Genomic DNA, 20,649 nt, shown 5'->3' on the forward strand with positions numbered 1-20,649 from the left:
TGGAAAATTTACATTTAGTTTCCTCATCCAAATCATTGATATATATTGTGAATAGCTGGGGCCCAAGCACTGATCCCTGCGGTACCCCATTAGTCACTGTCTGCCACCTGGAAAAAGACCCGTTTATTCCTACTCTCTGTTTCCTGTCTGTCAACCAATTCTCAATCCATGCCAGTATATTCCCCCCAATCCATGTGTTTTAATTTTGCACACTAACCTCTTGTGTGGGACCTTTATCAAAAGCCTTCTGAAAATCCAAGTACACCACATCCACTGGTTCGCCCCTATCTATTCTACTAGTTACATCCTCAAAAAACTCCAGTAGATTTGTTAAGCATGATTTCCCTTTCATAAACCCATGCTGACTTTGTCCAATCCCATTAATGCCCTCCAAGTGCTCTGTTGGGGGGGGGGGGGGTGGTGGAGGGGAGGGAAAATGGAGTAGTTAGACTGGGAAACTGAAGGCATGGTGGAAGAGCAGGGTTTTGAAAACAGTGAGGCAGGAAATGAGAGTGAATTGTTCCAGAGGGCAGGAATGTATTTGCTAAATGAGTGACAACCAATGCTGGAGTGAATAGTAAGTCTGATAGTGGTTTAAAAGATACATTTAGGAATGTACAACAAAAGGAGATCAGTAAGATAGGTTGAGGCAAGGCCATTTTGTACCTCTCCCATTCCTTTGCTCCACCATTGGTGCTCATGACTTCAGCTGGCTAGTCCCATTCCCTGGAATTTCCTCCCTAAACCTTCCACTTCCCTCTTTTTTTAAGACCCTCCTTAAAAGCAATCCCTTTGGACAAGCTTTTGGTCATCTCTCATTTTCCTTTGGCTTGGTGTCTGTTTTCCTTGAATCTGTGAAGGTTTGCTGCTGTTGTCAACCAATAAATGCAAGTTGTTGATCTTGGGCATAACAATTGGTGGCTGGTTAGGTGGATTCTGTGTTTTCTCCAGTCATGTACTTTCCAATGGAATGGAACATGCTGGTCGTCTTAATCTTAATAACAGTGGTTAGGGCACTTTTTAATAAAAACAGAGGAAATCCTGAATGAGAATTAAAACAAAGTAACTAAAAAAAATGTAGATAACTCTTCCCTCTATTTGGATTGAGGTCTACATTGTGAATACACCCCACTTATATTATATGAAATTGATCTCCACTGCAAAAATTACTTGTGCTGCATATCCTGTTAGGCTTGCAGTAATAAGTGAAGGAATGGATGTACAATATTCTACCAATGTCAATAATACAGGAGCATCGTTTGCCCTAGTTTGTATAATCCAGATGAGTCCAGATAAAACTAATTTTGCCAGGATGGTGATACTTACTAAAAGTTGTTTACCACCATCATACATTGTGAACCAGAATGACCTTTTGTAAGCAGTCACTGACATAAGATACAAAGAATGGAGATCATGTAGTTGTCTTGTACCAATTCAGTGGCTCATTCAGGCAAGCTGTAAGAACAGGCTTTGTCGGGAGGTGATTGGGAGTTTGCAACATTTTCTTTTTTGTTGACTTGGACGTTAATTAATGCAAAGGGTTCAAATCACGTTCTTTCTTTAACATAGGATCAGGTGTAGGCCATTCAACTCCTCTAGCCTGTTCCGCCATTCAGTTAGATCATGGCTGATCCGTATCTCAACTCAATATACCCGCATTGGTTCCATATCACTTAATACCCTTACCTAATAAAAATCTGTCAATCTCGGTTTTGAAATTTTCAATTGACCTAGCCTCAACAGCTTTTTGGGGAGAGAGTTCCAGATTTCCACAACAACAATGTACATTTATGTAGTAAATGTACATTGTTGTTGTGGAAATCTGGAACTCTCTCCCCAAAAAGCTGTTGAGGCTAGGTCAATTGAAAATTGGAACCTTTAATGTAGTAAAACTTCCCGTGGCTCAACAAAGGAGCGATTTTCAAAGAAAATTTGACACCGAGCCACATAAGGAGATATTAGGATAGGCTTGGTCAAAGAGGTAGGTTTTAAGGAGTGTCTTACAGTAGGAGAGAGGTAGAGAGGCAGAGGGGTTTAGGGAGGGAATTCCAGCGCTTAGGGCCTAGGCAGCTGAAGGTACAGCCGCCAGTGATAGTGATTAAAATCAGGGATGCGCGAGAGGCAAGAATTGGAGGAAAGCAGAGATCTCTGAAGGTTGTAGGGCTGGAGTAAGTTAGAGAGATAGGGAGGGGCTAGGCCATGGTGGGATTTGAAATTGAGATGTTCCTGAACTGGGAACCAATGTCGGTCAGTAAGTACACGGGTGATGGGTGAATGGGACTTAGTGTGAGTTAGGATACGGGCAGCAGTGTTTTGGATGAGCTCAAGTTTATGGAGGGTACCCTTTGTGTGAAAGCGTGCTTCCTGACATCACCCCTGAATGGCCTAGCTCTAATTTTAAGGTTATGACCCCTTGTACTGGACTCCCCCACCAGAGAAAATAATTTCTCTCTATCTACTCTATTAAATCATTTCATCATCTTAGACACCTCAACTAGATCACCACTTAATCTTCTATATTTAAGAGAATAAAAGCCTAGTTTATGCAACCTGTCCTCATAATTTAACCCTTTTAGCCCCAGTATAATTCTGGTGAATCTGTACAGCACCCACTTCAAGGCCAATATATCCTTTCTGATGTGCAGTGCCCAATCAGCCAAGTTAGAAAGGCATTCTTTTCTCTCTCCAACCACCCAGACTAAACAGTACTGGCATAATTATTTAATTGTTTTAAGCTATGGCATTGACCATAGAAGGACCTTATATTTTACCTAAAGTGTATATGTGGTAAGCTCTCTTAGAGGCTAAGTGGGTAAATGGTGTTGTAGTTAGCCAATGTCAGCAGAGCTGCCAGTGGGAAATTTATAATTGGCTGTAGATTCCCCTGGCTTGGAGGCAGGAGGAGAAACTAGTATTCCTATCCTTGTCCCGTTTCCGTGACCCCTATCTGTGTGTGCCAGATGTTAATGAGCATTAGCTTTTTTGGTGATGAGCCACATTGTTTTCAGTTCTCTTTCCCCTGCCCATTTTTGGAGGAAATATGCAATCTCCACATGTTCCCCTCATCCTCCTGACACAACAGATGAGACTGGAGATTTGCATGTGGGAAATAGCAAGGGTCTCGAGTGTTCTCCCTCTCCTTTTCCAGTATTATCTCTTTTCCCCTCCTGAAAGCAGTTGCTCAAGATGGAACCTGGACCATTTCTGATCTGTGCCGTTCCAATTATTTGCGAATGCGCAACTAGTATAATAAAGATTTGGAAGAAAAAAAATCAAAATACAAATTATTAAAAGATAAACAGAACAATAAAGTCAAATGTGTCAAGGGCTGAGATAGACCTCAAACATTCTTTAGCCTTTCAGTAGTCTTGGGGCCAGCATTGTCGAGTCTGGAAATTCCTCTTTGTAGCCCAGCACTTAATGAGCAGCTATTAAGTAGATATGCAGCATCCTCAGCTACACAGAGGGCTGTTCCTGAGTGCCCGGGTATGGTCATTTGCCCCACACCATACCAACTCATATCTAAAACATTTCAGTTTGCAGTAGAGATGACATGGCAGCTCGAAGCCAGACAGTGTCTCATCAGACTGGGTGAAGAGGAAGAGCTTCTTACAAAGAGAGCAGCCTGTCCCCATTCTGCTCACCATAATGAGGTAGTGTCTGCCGTGAATATGGTTGGTAGCATAGTCCAGATTGGTCGTCTGCTGATGAATCGGCAGCAAGGATCCTCTAAAATATCTTTGAAAAATGGCAGTTGTGACAACATCTGGATTTTCTGAGAGGTTTTTTGCTGCAATATGACGCCTGATGTTAGGAAGCCATATATTTGAGAGAACTAGTAGCTATTCGATGTTTGTCATAGTCCCTGTTATTATCATTATTTGATTTAATTGTACATCAATCAGTTTTGTGCAGGAAGTGTTCAACCACGTGGGAGTGCAATATTCTCCAACTGAGTAGTTTCTCTTCCAGCCAGAGGAAATGGATTTGAAGCATCCCATACACGTATGCTAATTTGAACAGTGAGCCTAATTTAAAATTGATTATGGTTCAAGTTCCTCACTGAGATAGAAAATACGAGAGCTGGCTGTATAAAATATATTCTAATAAATCACATTTTATTAATTGAATTATTAAACAGAACAATAGAATTTGGATGTATTATAATTCTGTTCAGAAAATTGTTACCTTAAGTCAAGTTTACAGTTGCCACAATATTGAATCAAAATTTTTTCATGAACATTTGATTTGTAAACTTGACTCAGTAGAGGGAATCATTTAAATAAATTGCTTTACATGCTACTGTGACACAACTCAAGTTTGGACACCTATGAGGTAGTATACATTTCAATAGGTCACCATGGGGTACAGTATTTACAGCAGTACAGTGGAGATATTTTATGTATATAATGTTTCAGACTGTCAGTTTACCAAACAAATATAAGACGTCATCCACTTGTTCCAGTATTAGCCTCGATCAATTTGTGGTAAGAGAACTCTTTAATTCAGTTACTATTAGCTGATCTCATGATGAAAGTTGTCATTTTGCTTCATTCCTGGCTTCGTGCTCTTAAAAAGAGCTGGCATGGGCTCGGTGGGCTGAATGGCCTTCTGTGCTGTAACCATTCTATGATTCTATACTGTGTATTCTGTGCAGTGTCTTAGCTATTGAGAAAAGTTTGGAACAATTATATTTTTCAGAATTGGTTTTAGCAAAGTTGTAATTGGGAACTTCAAAATGAATGGGATTTCCCAACATTTGTATTCATATATCCATGTTATCAGATTCCAGACAGTTCTGTTTAAAGATCAGTGGAGCACAGCTTCACTATAAATAGTCCAAAACAAATCAGGAAGATTATTTTAAAGCTCACCAGTTTTTCTCTACCCAGAAAAGGCAAGGACACCAAAGAAAGCTGGTTTATTAGCCAAATAAAAGTTGGGGTGAAACCCACCATGTTGGCTTGGAGGTGTAGTATGTATAGGTCATCTAGACATAGATAAAAGATACTCAATGGAACACAGAGTATCAAATCTCTGCTCCTGGGACCACAGAAATCTTATTTATAAGATGCAAACTGACTAAATTTGACACATAGTGGTAAAAGTGTAGATATTTATTGTAAGGTTTAGCTTCATATGTGGGGTTCAGAAATTCTGCAGGACTTCAACTCTATTCTACTTAATCATTTGAAATGATAGGCTGTACGATTTACTCTGTGGCCTTTTATTCAATTTTATGTTATTCCAAAGTCCGCTGTCATCTTTTTCGTCATTCCGTCTTTCAACCCACTGAAAATGAATAGGCGCTATAGAAGGCTGTCTGATAAATTATACTTCAGTGAGTGGATGTTCACAGTTGCACAGGTAAATGAGAGCACTCTGAGTTACTCCTTTTTTGGCAGCACAAGTAATGTCATAAGTCTGGATGTAGTGACCATTCTTCATCTGTTAGCCAAGATGGCGAGTGTCAGACAGCTGTTCGACTGGGTGGAAGGGACAGGAAATCATAGAAATTTCAGTACAGAAAGATGTTATTTTACTCATCTTCCTCATAGGAACAGGAGTGGGCCATTCAGCCCCTCGTGCCTGCTCCGCCATTTGATAAGATCATGGCTGATCTGTGATCTAACTCCATATACCTGACTTTGGCCCATATCCCTTAATACCTTTGCCAAAAAGCTATCTATCTCAGATTTAAATTTAGCAATTGAGCTAGTATCAATTGCCGTTTGCTGAAGAGAGTTCCAAACTTCTACCACCATTTGTGTGTAGAAATGTTTTCTAATCTCACTCCTGAAAGATCTGGCTCTAATTTTTAGACTGTGCCCCCTACTCCTAGAATCCCCAACCAGCAGAAATAGTTTCTCTCTATCCACCCTATCCGTTCCCCTTAATATCTTATAAACTTCGATCAGATTACCCCTTAACCTTCTAAACTCCAGAGAATATCACCCCAATTTGTGTAATCTCTCCTCGTAACTTAACTCTTGAAGTCCGGGTATCATTCTAGTAAACCTACGCTGCGCTCCCTCCAAGGCCAATATGTCCTTCCGAAGGTGCGGTGCCCAGAACTGCTCACAGTACTCCAGGTGCGGTCGAACAAGGGTTTTGTATAGCTGCAGCATAACTTCTGCCCCCTTGTACTCCAGTCCTCTAGATATAAAGGCCAGCATTCCATTTGCCTTATTGATTATTTTCTGCACCTGTTCATGACACTTCAATGATCTATGTACCTGAAACCCTAAGTTCCTTTGGACATCCACTGTTTTTAACTTTTTACCATTTAGAAAGTACCCTGTTCTATCCTTTTTTGATTCAAAGTAGATGACCTCACATTTGTCTACATTGAATTCCATTTGCCACAGTTTTACCCATTCACCTAATCTATCAATATCGCTTTGTAATTTTGTTTTCATCTACACTGCTTACAATGCCACCAATCTTTGTGTCATCGGCAAACCTAGATATGAGACTTTCTATGCCTTCATCTAAGTCGTTAACAAATATTGTGAATAATTGAGGCCCCAAGACAGATCCCTGCGGGACTCCACTAGTCACATCCTGCCAATGTGAGTACCTTCCCATTATCCCTACTCTCTGTCTCCTTTCGCTCAGCCAACTTCCTAACCAAGTCTGTACTTTTCCCTTGATTCCATGGGCTTCCATCTTAGCTAACAGTCTCTTATGTGGGACCTTATCATATGCCTTCTGGAAGTCCATATAAATAACATCCATTGACATTCCCCTGTCCACGACTTTAGTCACCTCTTCAAAAAATTTAATCAGATTTGTCAGGCACAACCTACCTTTCACAAATCCATGCTGGCTCTCTCTGATTAACTGAAAATTCTCGGTGTTCAGTCACCCTATCCTTAATTATAGACTCTAGCATTTTCCCCACAACAGATGTTAGGCTAACTGGTCTGTAATTCCCTGGTTTCCCTCTCTCGCTCCTTTTCTTAAAAAGCGGAGTGACGTGCAATTTCCCAATCCAGAGGGACAGTTCCTGAATCTAGAGAACGTTGAAAGATTATAGTTAGGGCATCTGCAATGTGCTCACCCACTTCCTTTAAAACCCTGGGATGGAAACCATCTGGTCCTGGGGATTTGTGACTCTTTAGTGCTATTATTTTCTTCATTACTGTTGCTTTACTTATATTAATTTTATCGAGTCCCTGTCCCCGATTCAATATAAGTTTTCTTGGGATTTCGGGCATGCTATCCTCTTTTTCAACTGTAAATATTGACGCAAAGTAATTGTTCAACGTGTCTGCCATTTCCCCATTGTCAATGACAATATCCCCACTTTCAGCTTTTAAGGGGCCAACACTGCTCCTGACCCCACCCTCTTTTTCCTAATGTAACTATAAAAGTTCTTCGTATTGTTTTTGATATCCCTTGCAAGTTTCTTTTCATACTCTTTTTGTAGCCCTTACTATCTTTTTTGTGACCATTTGTTGATCTTTGTATCTTTCCCATTCGCCAGGATCTGTGCCATTTTTTGCCTTTTTGTATGCCCTTTCCTTATGTCTTATACTGTCCCTTACCTCTTTAGTTGTCCATTACTTTTTTTTTGGCATGTAGAGTTCTTGCCCCTCAGGGGTATAAACCGATTCTGCATCACGTTCAATGTTTCTTTAAACATTTCCCACTGATCATCAGTCGTTTTACCCATTAACAGATTTGCCCAGTTTACTGTGGACAGTCTGTCTCATCCCATTGAAGTCGGCCTTACCCAAGTCTAGAATCTTAGCAGCTGACTCACTTTTTTCCCTTTCAAACACTACATTGAACTCAATCATGTTATGATCGCTATTGGATAGATGTTCGCGTACAGTTAAGCCGTTAACTAAATCTGGTTCATTACTCATTACTAAATCTAGTATGGCTTGCCCCCTTGTTGCCTCTAGGACATACTGCTGTAGAAAACTATCCCGGACACACTCAAGAAATTCACTACCTTTCTGACAGTTGCCAGTCTGCTTTCCCCAATCTATGTGAAGGTTAAAGTCCCCCATTAAGACCACTATGCCTTTCTTACACGCTTGTCTATTCTCTGCATTTATACAATCTAGCACTTGAGCTGCTGCCAGGGGTCTGATACACAACTCCCACTATAGTCTTAGATCCTTTCCTATTTCTCAATTCAACCCATAAGGTCTCTGTTGGCTGCTTACCTCTCGTTGTATCCTCCTTTATCATTGAAGTGATTTCATCTCTAATCACTAAGGCTACTCCTCCCCCTCTTCCATGTTCCCTATCTCTCCTGTAGACCTTATAACCCGGTATATTTAGTTCCCAATCCTGACCATCCTGCAGCCATGTCTCAGTGATAGCTATCATGTCATACCCTCCAATTTGAATTTGAACCTGTAGTTCATTTAATTTATTCTTTATACTCCGTGCATTTGTATATAGAACTCTTAGTTGGGCCACACACCCTAGCCTGACCTTCAGCTTTGATGCCGGGTTAATCGCCTTACACCTTCTAGTTTTCACTTCATCTGTAGTGTCTAAAGTACACTTTCTTTCTGCTGCTCTACGCTTTTCCCTTTCACTTGTTCTTGAACAACTGTTTGTACTATTTGTATTGTAAATTTCCCCTGGGTCTTCCCCTCTCGCCGCTCTCAACTTTACTCCCTTCTGACTCCCCTCTCAGGTTCCCCTGCTTGTGCCAGAGCTTGTTCCATATCTGACTGTATTATTCTAATCCCATTCCCCTTTTCTAATTCTTTGTGAAATGTAATGTTGACTCAGCTTCAGTAGCCATTTGTAGGGATATATTCTGAGGTAAAATTTCCAGCGATCTCTTGATCTCTCGTAACTTCAGGAATCTTGCAGAAACGTTGTAAACATTCATTTACACTGTTTCTACGGGAATTTCACCGATTTCCCCTGCCAAAGTTACAGTGGGAGATCGGAAGAACCCCCCCCCCCCAGGGAAATTCCAGTTGCCCATATTTTTATGACCCTTTGTGAGAAGAAAAATTGCAGTTCTTTATGCCTCTATCACTAAGCCGAAATTAATTTCCCTTGTTACTAATAAACCAGTGGAAATAATCTTTCATTATTTATACTCAGACTCTTTTGTAATTGTAAACATTCCTATTAGATGTACCAAACGTGTAGATTTTGTTACAAAATAATTCATATTACTGACTATGTTCACAATAGTATACAACAACGATTTGCATTTATATAACGCCTTTAACGTAGTAAAAGGTCCCGCGGCACTTCACAGGAGCGTAATCTGACAAAAAAAATTGACACCAAGCCAAAGGAGACATTCGGACAGGTGGCCAAAAGCTTGATCAAACAGGCAGGTTTTAAGAAGCGCCTTAAAGGAGGAGAGAGAGGCAGAGAGGTTTAGGGATATTGATCATTCTGAAATGTGTACAGTGAAGCTTACATTCCTTTTTATTCTAAATATCATACTTAGCCATTCATTAGAGGTTGTATTTTGACTGCAGATAATTATACCAGTCATTCATAATTCCAGTTGTAACCCATTCTCAACACTAAAAAAAAATTTAGATGTATCAACTGCTTGTCTGTGTCGTGTCAACTTTAGAGAAACAGCATTTCATTATTGTTTCAAAGAAATTATTACTTGAACCAGGACTGTATTCTGAAATACAGATATACTTGCAGATCTGTTCAAAGGTATTTTTCTAAACTGTAAATACTTTAATGAATGCCCTCTAGCTATTCAGCCATTCCACATTCATTGCTTGTATCATTTTAATTCTGGTAAAGAAATGGCAACTGGTGCTTAACTTAACAAAGACTTAATTTTTCCACACCATGCCCAGTAAAGGAATTTGCTTTCATAGAATCTTTTCAGGAGGTTTTCCCAGTAGCTCATTAGTTAAATGCATTGTATAGTGTGGTATAGAAAGGTTTATGGTTCGATTCCTGGTCTCTGCATTAGCAGATTTCAGCTGGAGCGCTACAGTTGATGAAAAAATTAGCTAGCATTGTCATTCCTGGAATGTGGACATCACTGGCAAGGCTGGCATTTATTGCCCACCCCCAGTTGCTCTGATAGTGGTTTGAGTGGCTTGCAAGGCCAGTTAAGAGTCAACCTGCATTTAGTGATCCATTTCTGTTAGTTATTACTTTAACCATTGTGTTCTTTTCATCCTAAAAATGTATACAAACTTAAGAACAGCACAAATGAATCATATTTTCTAATTGGTTTTGCATAAAAATGAACTAACACATCTGATACAAACTCTAACAATGTTGTTTCAAATGTTCTCATTTTAATGTTATTGCAGGAAATCAGATCAGTAATTTTAACAGAACTTTCCACTACGCTCTGTTGAAAGGTAACTAGTCAACTTTTGTCATGTCTGTGGAGCCCTTTGGTTTCTGGCTAGTTTAACATGGTCAATTATCACTCACTTTCACTGATAAGTGATGGTGAGCAATGAGTGATCAGCCAAAAGCAAAAGATCTCTATGGGCAGGACAAAATTTGGCTGATTATCAGATCTGTGTTCATGTTACCTCACACCTCAAAGTCGTGTGCTATGCATATAATTGGCCCTGAGTTCTGGAAATAGACTGTGAAGACCCCTGCTGTAGATTGTTGGAGGAAGGGAAGGAATTTGATAACTTTTGAGATCCTGAGAAAGAATGGGTTTGAGAGAGAGTCTTGATTTCAATACAATGAACATTGTTACACCTGAAAAATGCAGGTCTAAATTAAATGTAGCATGTTCAGCTTAGGTTAATGAGTTCCCAGCCAGTATTGACTTTTTTAGCAATGACCCAAAGGGTCATCTTCATGTCTGACTTTAAATTGAGTGCTTCCTTCTAAATAACCTATAGTTTACATTCAGTGTGCTGTGAAAGAACAAGTAATGCTGGAAATCACTGGCTCCACACCTGTTTTAAAAAAAATAATTATTTACGGGAGAGATATGGCATGGAGCATAACAATATGAAGAAATTGTAAGTTCTTAGTCCAGATAAATGGCGTTTGCTTAGTTTATTTCCCTCCTAAAACTTTTCACTTGTTATCTTATTTATGGAGTCCACCATATATTGAATCTTTTCGAAGGAGTGGGTGCACCAGTGTGGTTAGGTTCTTTTGATGTGGATGATTGCATGGCACCATAGAAGAGTCCCACAGATATGATAAACTAATGTAAATTAACTGGCATGTATATAGGCATAAGAATGTAACCCGGCATAAGAATGTAACCCTGTATTTCAATATAGATAAGATGAATTTCAGTATATAAGTGTGAGGTGGTACATTTTGGTAGGAGGAATAAGGAGGCCACATACTCCTTGGAAAATGAGAATCTAAATGGGGTAGAGGAGCAAACCAATCTAGGGGTTCAGATTCACAAATCATTAAATGTAGCAACACGATTTAACAGGGCCATAAAAATGCAAACAAAGCACTGGGGTTCATTTCTAGAGGAATAGAATTCAAAGACGGAAGTTATGTTAAACTTATATAGAACCTTGGTCAGACCACAATACTGTGCACAGTCCTGGTCTCCATATTACAATAAGGATATGGAGGCACTGAAGAAGCTGCAAAAAAGATTTACAAGATTTATACCAGAATTGAGAGGTTATAACTATCAGAAAAACTGAACAGGCTACGGCTGTTTTCCCTAGGATATAGAAGGCTGAAGGGCGACCTAATAGAGTTCTTCAAAATTATGAAGAGGTTTGATACGGTAGAGGTAGAGAAGATGTTTCCACTTGAGGGATAGTCCAAAACTACGGATCATAAATATAAGACAGTCACTAATAAATCCAATAAAGAATTCAGGAGAAACGTCTTTACCCAGAGAGTGGTTAGAATGTGGAGCTTGCTACCACATGGAGTAGTTGAGGTGAACAGCATAGATGCATTTAAGGGGAAGCTATGTTACTTGTATCCATGTGATTTATATCAATTAGTTTGAATTGTATTCAGGTGGTGTTTATCAATTGGGGACTCGCTTGTATCCCTACATGAGAGCGCGTGTAATGTGGAGCTCTGTGAATAAAGGCTTGGAAGCAACTGAAGTCCAGGCTCTAGTATTCTATCCCTCACCACCAGGCTATCCAGTTTATAACAAGCTAGATAGTACATGAGGGAGAAAGGAATAGAAGGATATGCTGATAAGGTTAGTAGGAGGAGCCTCATATGGACCATTAACACTGGCGAAGACCAGTTGGGCCGAATGGCCTGTTTCTGTGCTGTAAATTCAATGTAATTTTATAGTTATTCTTTACTTGGAACAGTTGGTTGTATTGATACAATGGTCTGTAACCAATAACTTTTTAAGAAAAGGAACTTTAAGGAGACCAACCAGTTTGTAAATCTGAATTTAGTAAAATCAAGCTAAAGATGTGTCAAGATTTAGTTATTGAGATTTCCCTAATTCAGTTGCAGTCGTATTGAATGACTGCGACATACTTAGGAACTGAAATTAAAACAGAGGCTGTTCCCTCCAAATTTGGGATTTGTTTTCCCCAGGGAAGAATTATGATCTGCATGTGACTGTCTACCAGACATTTGAATATAGAAAGGATTTATAAAGATTTTTTTCTGTAACAAAGATGGTATTGAAGAGATTTTTATTTCATAGGATGAAAATAATTATCCTTTTAAAGCCAAAAGAATTGGTGGTTACATGCTCAGCTGGGACTCAGACCTGTGTAAAGGGCAGATAATTAGAGCTAGAAAATATCACACTTCCCATTTGACCTTTTATTAAATGGTGAAGAAGCAGCACTAGACAACTGAATAGAATTCATAGTCTACATTATTTACCATTCCTCAACAGCATTAGCAGTGTAATGATCCTTTCCTTAAATTGGACCATCTCACCATGTTAAAACGATAAAACTGCAAGACAGTAAGAGGGAAGAAATCTGCACATGTAAACTCTCAGCATTCTTAAAACATTTCTCTCCACATTTTCTTAAAATCCTATTAGTGATTCAGGATCAAAATCTGTTTTGTTCTCCTTTTTAAACTCTGCATTTTGTTAAACTTGCCTCCAAAGCGTAGGTTTACTATTGCAAAAGGGTAACTTTCACTTGCGGGCAAATTTTAAGTTTTCTTACTCCAGATATTTTGGACTGACTCAATTTTTGTAAGGTATTGTACTGTTTTTGACACTATCAATTTGTGTATTTTATTAGAAAATCATTACTTCACTTGTCAGCACTAAACTAGTTGATGGATTATAACTGCAACCCCTGTGACTTCTTTCCTGTCCCCTTTTGCAAAATATGTTCTCTGGTCCCTGAAGCTCCTGAGTGACACCCCAGCTGATCCTGTCTGCCCTTAAAGGTCTTGCTCCAGCCCTCATTTAGGTTGCTTGATATTTCTTGATTTTGGAAAGTTCTCTGCAGAAATTGAGTACATTATTTTAGCAGGCAAACATTCTTCTATCTGTTCACCAGAATAAATTACTGATGTTCAAAATCAGTATATTTTCAAAGTAACCATCTTAATCTACAAAAGAAAATGTTGCCTCAGCTTCTGCTTAATGGCTAACTTGGCACTTTAAAAAAAAAATAGATTTGCAAATTAATTGAAGTTGAAATGAGATTTGTAAAACATTTTAAAGTTTTAGTTTAATATACCAAAGCTAAACTTCTATTGGAACTGTGTTTTGGTTTGATGAACCGACAGTAGCATATTCAGTTGAGAGGGGAGGTCAAACCTACTGGCTATGCAGTTGTGGTACCACGTGTTGGAACGTATCATACTGGAATGTCACAGCTGCACTCGTAAGGATTATTGTTTGTCTATGTAACAGTGAACAGCAAAGTAACTTATTGTGTGTAACATCCTTTGAGATGTTTGAGACATGGTAAGGTGCCAAATAAACACAAGTCTTCAAAGTTGAAGATCAATCAAATTATAGTACTTGTAGATACATCAGAATTTGAATTCATATTGTAGAAATAATACATGGAAACAGTATTTTCAACTTGTTGTTCAATTGATTTTGTTGTTATTTACTAACCATTTCTTTTAATGTCTTACCAGGCCTATGCTTCAGGATGTGACATTGTTATTTTAGCCAGCGATTTTGAAAGACATCAAATTATTCCTGGGGCCAAACATGGAAATATCCAAGTTGGATGTGTTGATTGCTCCATGCAGCAGGGAAAGGTATGTGAAATTGCTTCTAAGTACTTCAGATGCTCCATATGGTGCTTTGCAACATGCCATCATCGGTTGACTATCAGTGGAGCTCACACTAAACCCTGGTGGTAAGTTTTGGACTGTCTATAGTTGCTGTTTCATTAACTACTTATGTACTGGAGCTGCGTCATGGCTTGCAATATGCATAAATTTCACCGTACATAAGCACAGGAGGAGGCTATTCAGCCCATGAGCCTCTTCCACCATTTAATTAGATTATATCTAATCTCTATCTTAACTCCATTTTCCAGCCTTGGTTTCATATCTGTTAATACTCTTGCCCAACAAAAATCTATCAATCTCAGTTTTGGAATTTTCAATTGACCTAGCCGCAACAGCTTTTTAGGGGAAGAAAGTTCCAGATTTCTACTACCCTTTGTGTGAAGACATGGGTCCTGAACGGCCTAGCTCTAATTTTAAGGTTATGCCCCCTTGTTCTGGACTCCCCCACCAGAGGATATAGTTGCTTTCTATCAACCCTACCAAATCCTTTAATCATCTTAAACACTTCAATTAAATTATCCATTAATCTTCTATACTGTAGGGAATACAAGCATAGTCTATGCAACCTGTCCTCATAATTTAACTCTTTTAGCCCCGGTATCATTCTGGTGAATCTGCACGGCACCCCCTTCAAGGCCAGTATATCTTTCCTGAGGTGCGGTGCCGAGAACTGAATGCAGTACACCAGATTAGGGCTAACCAGAGCTCTATACAGCTGTAACATACCTTCTGCCCCTTTTTATTCCATCCCCCTTGAGATGAAACCAATAGTCCATTAGCCTTCGTAATTATTTTTTGTAGTTGTCCATGAGCTTTTAATGATTTCTACACTTGGACCCCTAAATCTCTCTGCTCATCCACATTTCCTATCTTCTCACCATTTAGAAAATACTCTGATCTATCTTTCTTAGGTCCAACGTGGATGACCTCACGCTTTCCTACATTGAACTCCATCTGCCACAGTATTGCCCACTCACTTAATCTATCGTTGCCCCTTTGCAACTGCTGAGGCCCCAGTACTGATCCTTGGGGGACACCACTTGTCACATCCTGCCAATTAGAGTACATACCCATTACCCCATCTCACCTACCTGCTAACCATTTCCCAACCCATGTCACAAGATTGCCTCCAATTTTTTTTAATTTGTTCATGGGATGTGGGGGTTGCCCACCCCTAATTGCCCTTGAGAAGGTGGTGGTGAGCCGCTGCCTTGAACTGCTGCAGTCCGTGTGGTGAAGGTTCTCCCACAGTGCTGTTATGTAGGGAGTTCCAGGATTTTGACCCAGCGACGATGAAAGAACAGCGATATATTTCCAAGTCAGGATGGTGTGTGACTGGGAGGGGAACATGCAGGTGATGTTGTTCCCACGTGCCTGCTGCCCTTGTCCTTCTAGGTGGTAGAGGTCGCGGGTTTGGGAGGTGCTGTCGAAGAAGCCTTGGCGAGTTGCTGCAGTGCATCCTGTAGATGGTGCACACTGCAGCCACGGTGCACCAGTGGTGAAGGGAGTGAATGTTTAGGGTGGTGGATGGGGTGCCATTCAAGCGGGCTGCTTTGTCCTGGATGGTGTCGAGCTTCTTGAGTGTTGTTGGAGCTGCACTCATCCAGGCAAGTGGAGAGTATTCCATCACACTCCTGACTTGTGCCTTGTAGATGGTGGAAAGGCATTGTGGGGGGTGGGGGGGGGGGGGGTCAGGAGGTGAGTCACTCGCTGCAGAATACCCAGCCACAGAATTTATGTGGCTGCTCCAGTTAAGTTTCTGGCCAGTGATGATCCCCAGGATGTTGATAATTGGGGATTTGGTGATGGTAATGTCGTTGAATGTCAAGGGGAGGTGGTTAGACTCTCTCTTGTTGGAGATGGTCATTGCCTGGCACTTGTCTGGTGCGAATGTTACTTGCCACTTATCAGCCCAAGTCTGGATGTTGTCCCAGTCTTACTGCATGTGGGCACGGACTGCTTCATTATCTGAGGGGTTTCGAATGGAACTGAACACTGTACAGTCATCAGCAAACATACCCATTTCTGACCTTATGATGGAGGGAAGTTCATTGATGAAACAGGTGAAGATAGTTAGGCCTAGGATGCTGCCCTGAGGATCTCCTGCAGTGAGACGATTGGCCTCCAACAACCACCACCATCTTCCTTTGTGCTAGGTATGACTCCAGAGACTGGAGAATTTTCCAGTGATTCCCATTGACTTCAATTTTACTGGGGCTCCTTGGTGCCATACTCTGTCAATTGCTGCCTTGATGTTAAGGGCAGTCACTCTCGCCTCACCTCTGGAATTAAGCTCTTTTGTCCACGTTGGGACCAAGGCTGTAATGAGGGTTGGGGCCGAGTGGTCCTGAGCATTGGTGAGTAAGTGCCACTTGATAGCACTGTTGATGACACCTTCTGTCACCTTGCTGATGATTGAGAGTAGACTGATGGGGCGGTAATTGGCCGGATTGGATTTGTCCTGCTTTTTGTGGCAGTACATACCTGGGCAATTTTCCACATTGTCGGGTAGATGCCAGTGTTGTAGCTGTACTGGAACAGCTTGGCTAGAGGCGTGGCTGGTTCTGTAGCACAAGCCTTCAGCACTACAGCCGGGATGTTGTCAGGGCCCATAGCCTTTGCTGTATCCAGTGCATTCAGCCGTTTCTTGATATCACATGGAGTGAATCGAATTGGCTGAAGACTGGCTTCTGTGATGGTGGGGATATCGGGAAGAGGCCAAGATGGATCATCCACTCGGCACTTCTGGCTGAAGGTGGTTGCAAACGCTTCAGCCTTGTCTTTTGCACTCACGTGCTGGACTCCGCCATCGTTAAGGATGGGGATGGTAAACAGAGCCTCCTCCTCCCGTTAGTTGTTTAATTGCCCACCACCATTCACAACTGGATGTGGCAGGACTGCAGAGCTTTGATCTGATCTGTTGGTTATGGAATCGCTTAGCTCTGTCAATAGCATGTTGCTTCTGCTGTTTAGCATGCATGTAGTTCTCTGTTGTAGATTCACCAGGTTGGCACCTCATTTTTAGGTATGCCTGGTGCTGCTCCTGGCGTGCTCTTCTACACTCCTCATTGAACCAGGGTTGATCCCCTGGCTTGTTGGTAATGGTAGAGTGAGGAATATGCCGGGCCATGAGGTTACAGATTGTGCTGGGATACAATACTGCTGCTGATGGCCCACAGCGCCTCATGGATGCCCAGTTTTAAGCTGTTAGATCTGTTCTGAATCTATCCCATTAAGCACGATGGTAGTGCCACACAACACATTGGATGGTGCCCTCAGTGTGAAGACAGAACTTCATCTCCACAAGGACTGTGCGGTGGTCCCTCCTATCCATACTGTCATGGACTGATGCATCTGTGACAGGTAGATTGGTGAGGACGAGGTCAAGTAGGTTTTTCCCTCGTGTTGGTTCGCTCACCACCTGCTGCAAGCCCAGTTTGGCAGATATGTCCTTCAGGGCTCGGTCAGTAGTGGTGCTACCAAGCCACTCTTGGTGATGGACATTGAAGTCCCCCATCCAGAGTACATTCTGTGCCCTTGGTACCCTCAGTGTTTCCTCCAAGTGGTGCTCAACATGGAGGAGGACTGATTCATCAGCTGAGGGAGGGCGGTAGGTGGTAATCAGCTGAAGGTTTCCTCGCCCATATTTGACCTGATGCATGAGGTCCAGATGGTTTTTACGACAATCCGGTAGTTTTATGGCCACCATTACTGATACTAGTTTTTTTATTCCAGATTTTATTTAATTAATTGAATTCCATGCACTCCATTATTCCTATCAACAGTCTCTTATAGCAAGGCATTTCCTTTGTGATTGATCTCTTTCCAGGCTTGAAGTTGAAAAAAACGTCTTTCTGACTTTTTATGTGAATGTCAACATTGATTTTATTTGTTGTCGTCTTTCACATTTAACATCTTGGGTCATCATTGCCCAGAAGCTTAACTGGGCCAGCCATATGAGTGCTGTGACTTCAAGGGCAGAGCAGAAGCTGGGTACTCCGAACGCCTATCTCATGTCCTAACTCCTCCAAGCTTCTCCACTATCTACAAGGCTCAAATCAGGATTGTGAAGAAATATCCATCACTTGCCTGGGTGGTCACAGACACGACAGCACTGAAGAAGCTTAACAGCAACCAGGACAGAGCAGTCGCTTGATTGGTGCCTTTACCACTAGCATACTGTGGCTGCAGTATGTACTGTCTATAAGATTCACTGCAACCTATTGCCAAGCTTATTGCAGCGATACCTCTTAACCCCATGACCCCTAACACCAACAAGGATGAGAATAGCAATATCATGGGAACAACATTAGATCGAAGTTTCCTGCAATTCGTGCAGTATTCCATCTCCTATGTATTGCTATTCCTTCATTGGCACTGGGTCAAAATCCTAGAATCGCTACCCAACTCTATTGAGAGCAACATCAGCACAAAGACTGCAGTGGTTCAAAAAGAAGGCCAGCCTCTTAGCAACTAGGAATTTGCAGCAAATGCAGCATTTTCCACATCCCTTGAACAAATTTTTAAAAACATACATTTATTGCCATGTTTTATTCATGGGGGCTAGGCACTGAGAGATAATACAAAATTGCCAGCTTCTCTGAATGTTAGAGGGTGGATTCTGACAGAGTAGGCCACCCTTATCACATCTGGTCTGCAGGGCTTTAATATATGAAAGTTAAGGCGCAAGAGGTGTATTTTGTATTGCATCCTGCCGTACAAGGCTACAGTATTGTATCACCGGATGGATGTAGGGTTTACATGAGTTTAAAAAGATGATCAGAAGGGCAAAGAGACCTAGAAAAAAGCATATCTGCAGACTCAAAATATAACATACAGTTCTTCCAGTATTTCAACAGAAGAGGGCAGTCAGAGAAGAAGTTAAAATCATAAAAAATGCGAATGGGCTTGAAACACTAGAAGATGAATATAAGATGGTAATCGTTCTGAGTGACCCTCCGCCAAGTACTCACAAGGGAAGGCACGAACAACATGCCCTCCCTAGCCAAAATTAATAACCGATAAAAATGAGATGGAAGTCCTGGACAGCCAAACGGGCTCAAAAACAATAAATGCCCAGGGATAGTTGGTATTTATCCCAAAGTGCTAAAGGAGACTAAGGAGGAGATTCACGGGGCATTGACCATCATTGAAGGAGTTACTAGACACGAGGCAGGTACTTGTCGATCAGAAAATGGCTAATGTGTTTATGTTCAAAAATGGTGACAAATCAAATAAGGCAACTACAGACCCATAAGCCATAATTCAATCCCATGTAAAATAATGGAATAGATTATTGGGTGTAAACTTGGAAATTAGCTATACAATAATAACTTGGTAAACAGAAGTCGACATGGATTCAGATGAGGAAGATCTTCCTGACTGACCCCTTTGATTTCTTTGAGGAAGTGTCATCCCAAGTGGACTGTGGTAAGCCCTATGATGTGTTGTACCTAGACTTCCAGAAGGCATTTGACAAAGTTCGATGCAAAAGGCAATTAGGTAAAAAATTGCCAGAACAGAAGAAAATAACAAGTACTGGTTAGAGGAGTACTGTCAGGGTGAGAGTGGGGTGAAGTACTGAGTGTGATGCCCCGCAAATTGATTGGGGGCCACTAGTATTTCTAATTTGCTTTGGACTGAGAAACCAAATTAGGAGGGGCATTGATATCTAAGGAGGTTGGGTAGAATATATAGATCGGCAAGACAATAGCAAATTAAATTTAATATAGACAAATGTAAAGTACTGCACTTAGGAATGAAAAATGGGCAGCACATGTTCTCCAATTCATGATGTTGAAATTGCTAAAGTGAAAAAGAATTGAGAGTCCTAGTAGACTTAGTGCTCAACATGCCCAGCCAATGCTGAGCAGCAATCAACAAAGCCAATAGAATGTTGAACTACACAGTCAAAACAGTAAAGTACAAGTTAGAGGAAATAATTATCAAACTGTACAGTGCTCTGGACAGACTGCACTTTGTGACGTTTCTGTTTTTGGTTACTAAGCTACAAAACAGACATTCAAGTGTTGGAGGCAGTGTATAGGAGAACCACAGGATGATCTCTAGTCTTAAAGGTCTGAGTTATGAGAAAAGATTAAATATCTTGGAATGTTGTGAACACTTAAATTTGCCAGTGGTGGCAAGCAGGACTTTTTTTGAGCCAAAGTTTTCTATTAGCTTTGCACCAGTGTAAACCAAATATTACTGCCACTTCATGGTGAAATATTTGTAACTGGAGCACAATTGCAATCTTAATAGAGTAGAGGTAAGTGTGTAACAACAGTCAATTTCTCTACAGGATTATTGACTAAATCATCTTCGTGCTAAATATAATGAATCACTTGTCCAGTTCTGTCTATATCTGCCTCTGTTGATTTTAGTTGTCCTTCATTTCTCAGACAAGTAGTTAACTACCGTAGAAAGTAGGGTCAGGAGATTGTTAATGAATATGACCATCAAAGTGAG

General features: G+C 40.9%; 1 protein-coding gene across 6 annotated transcripts in view; it reads left to right on the forward strand.

Annotated features, from left to right (window-relative positions):
- LOC137320967 (dmX-like protein 1) overlaps positions 1-20,649 on the forward strand; it is a 209,858-nt gene that overhangs the window by 18,286 nt on the left and 170,923 nt on the right. For all 6 annotated transcript variants that reach the window (XM_067983005.1, XM_067983007.1, XM_067983008.1 and 3 more), the window contains exon 2: positions 14,020-14,145. In XM_067983005.1, the coding sequence (XP_067839106.1) occupies positions 14,020-14,145 (126 nt within the window). The remainder of the gene's footprint in view (positions 1-14,019; positions 14,146-20,649) is intronic.

Source organism: Heptranchias perlo, chromosome 4 (assembly GCF_035084215.1).
Source record: "Heptranchias perlo isolate sHepPer1 chromosome 4, sHepPer1.hap1, whole genome shotgun sequence".
In the NCBI taxonomy this organism is placed as follows: Eukaryota; Metazoa; Chordata; class Chondrichthyes; order Hexanchiformes; family Hexanchidae; genus Heptranchias; species Heptranchias perlo.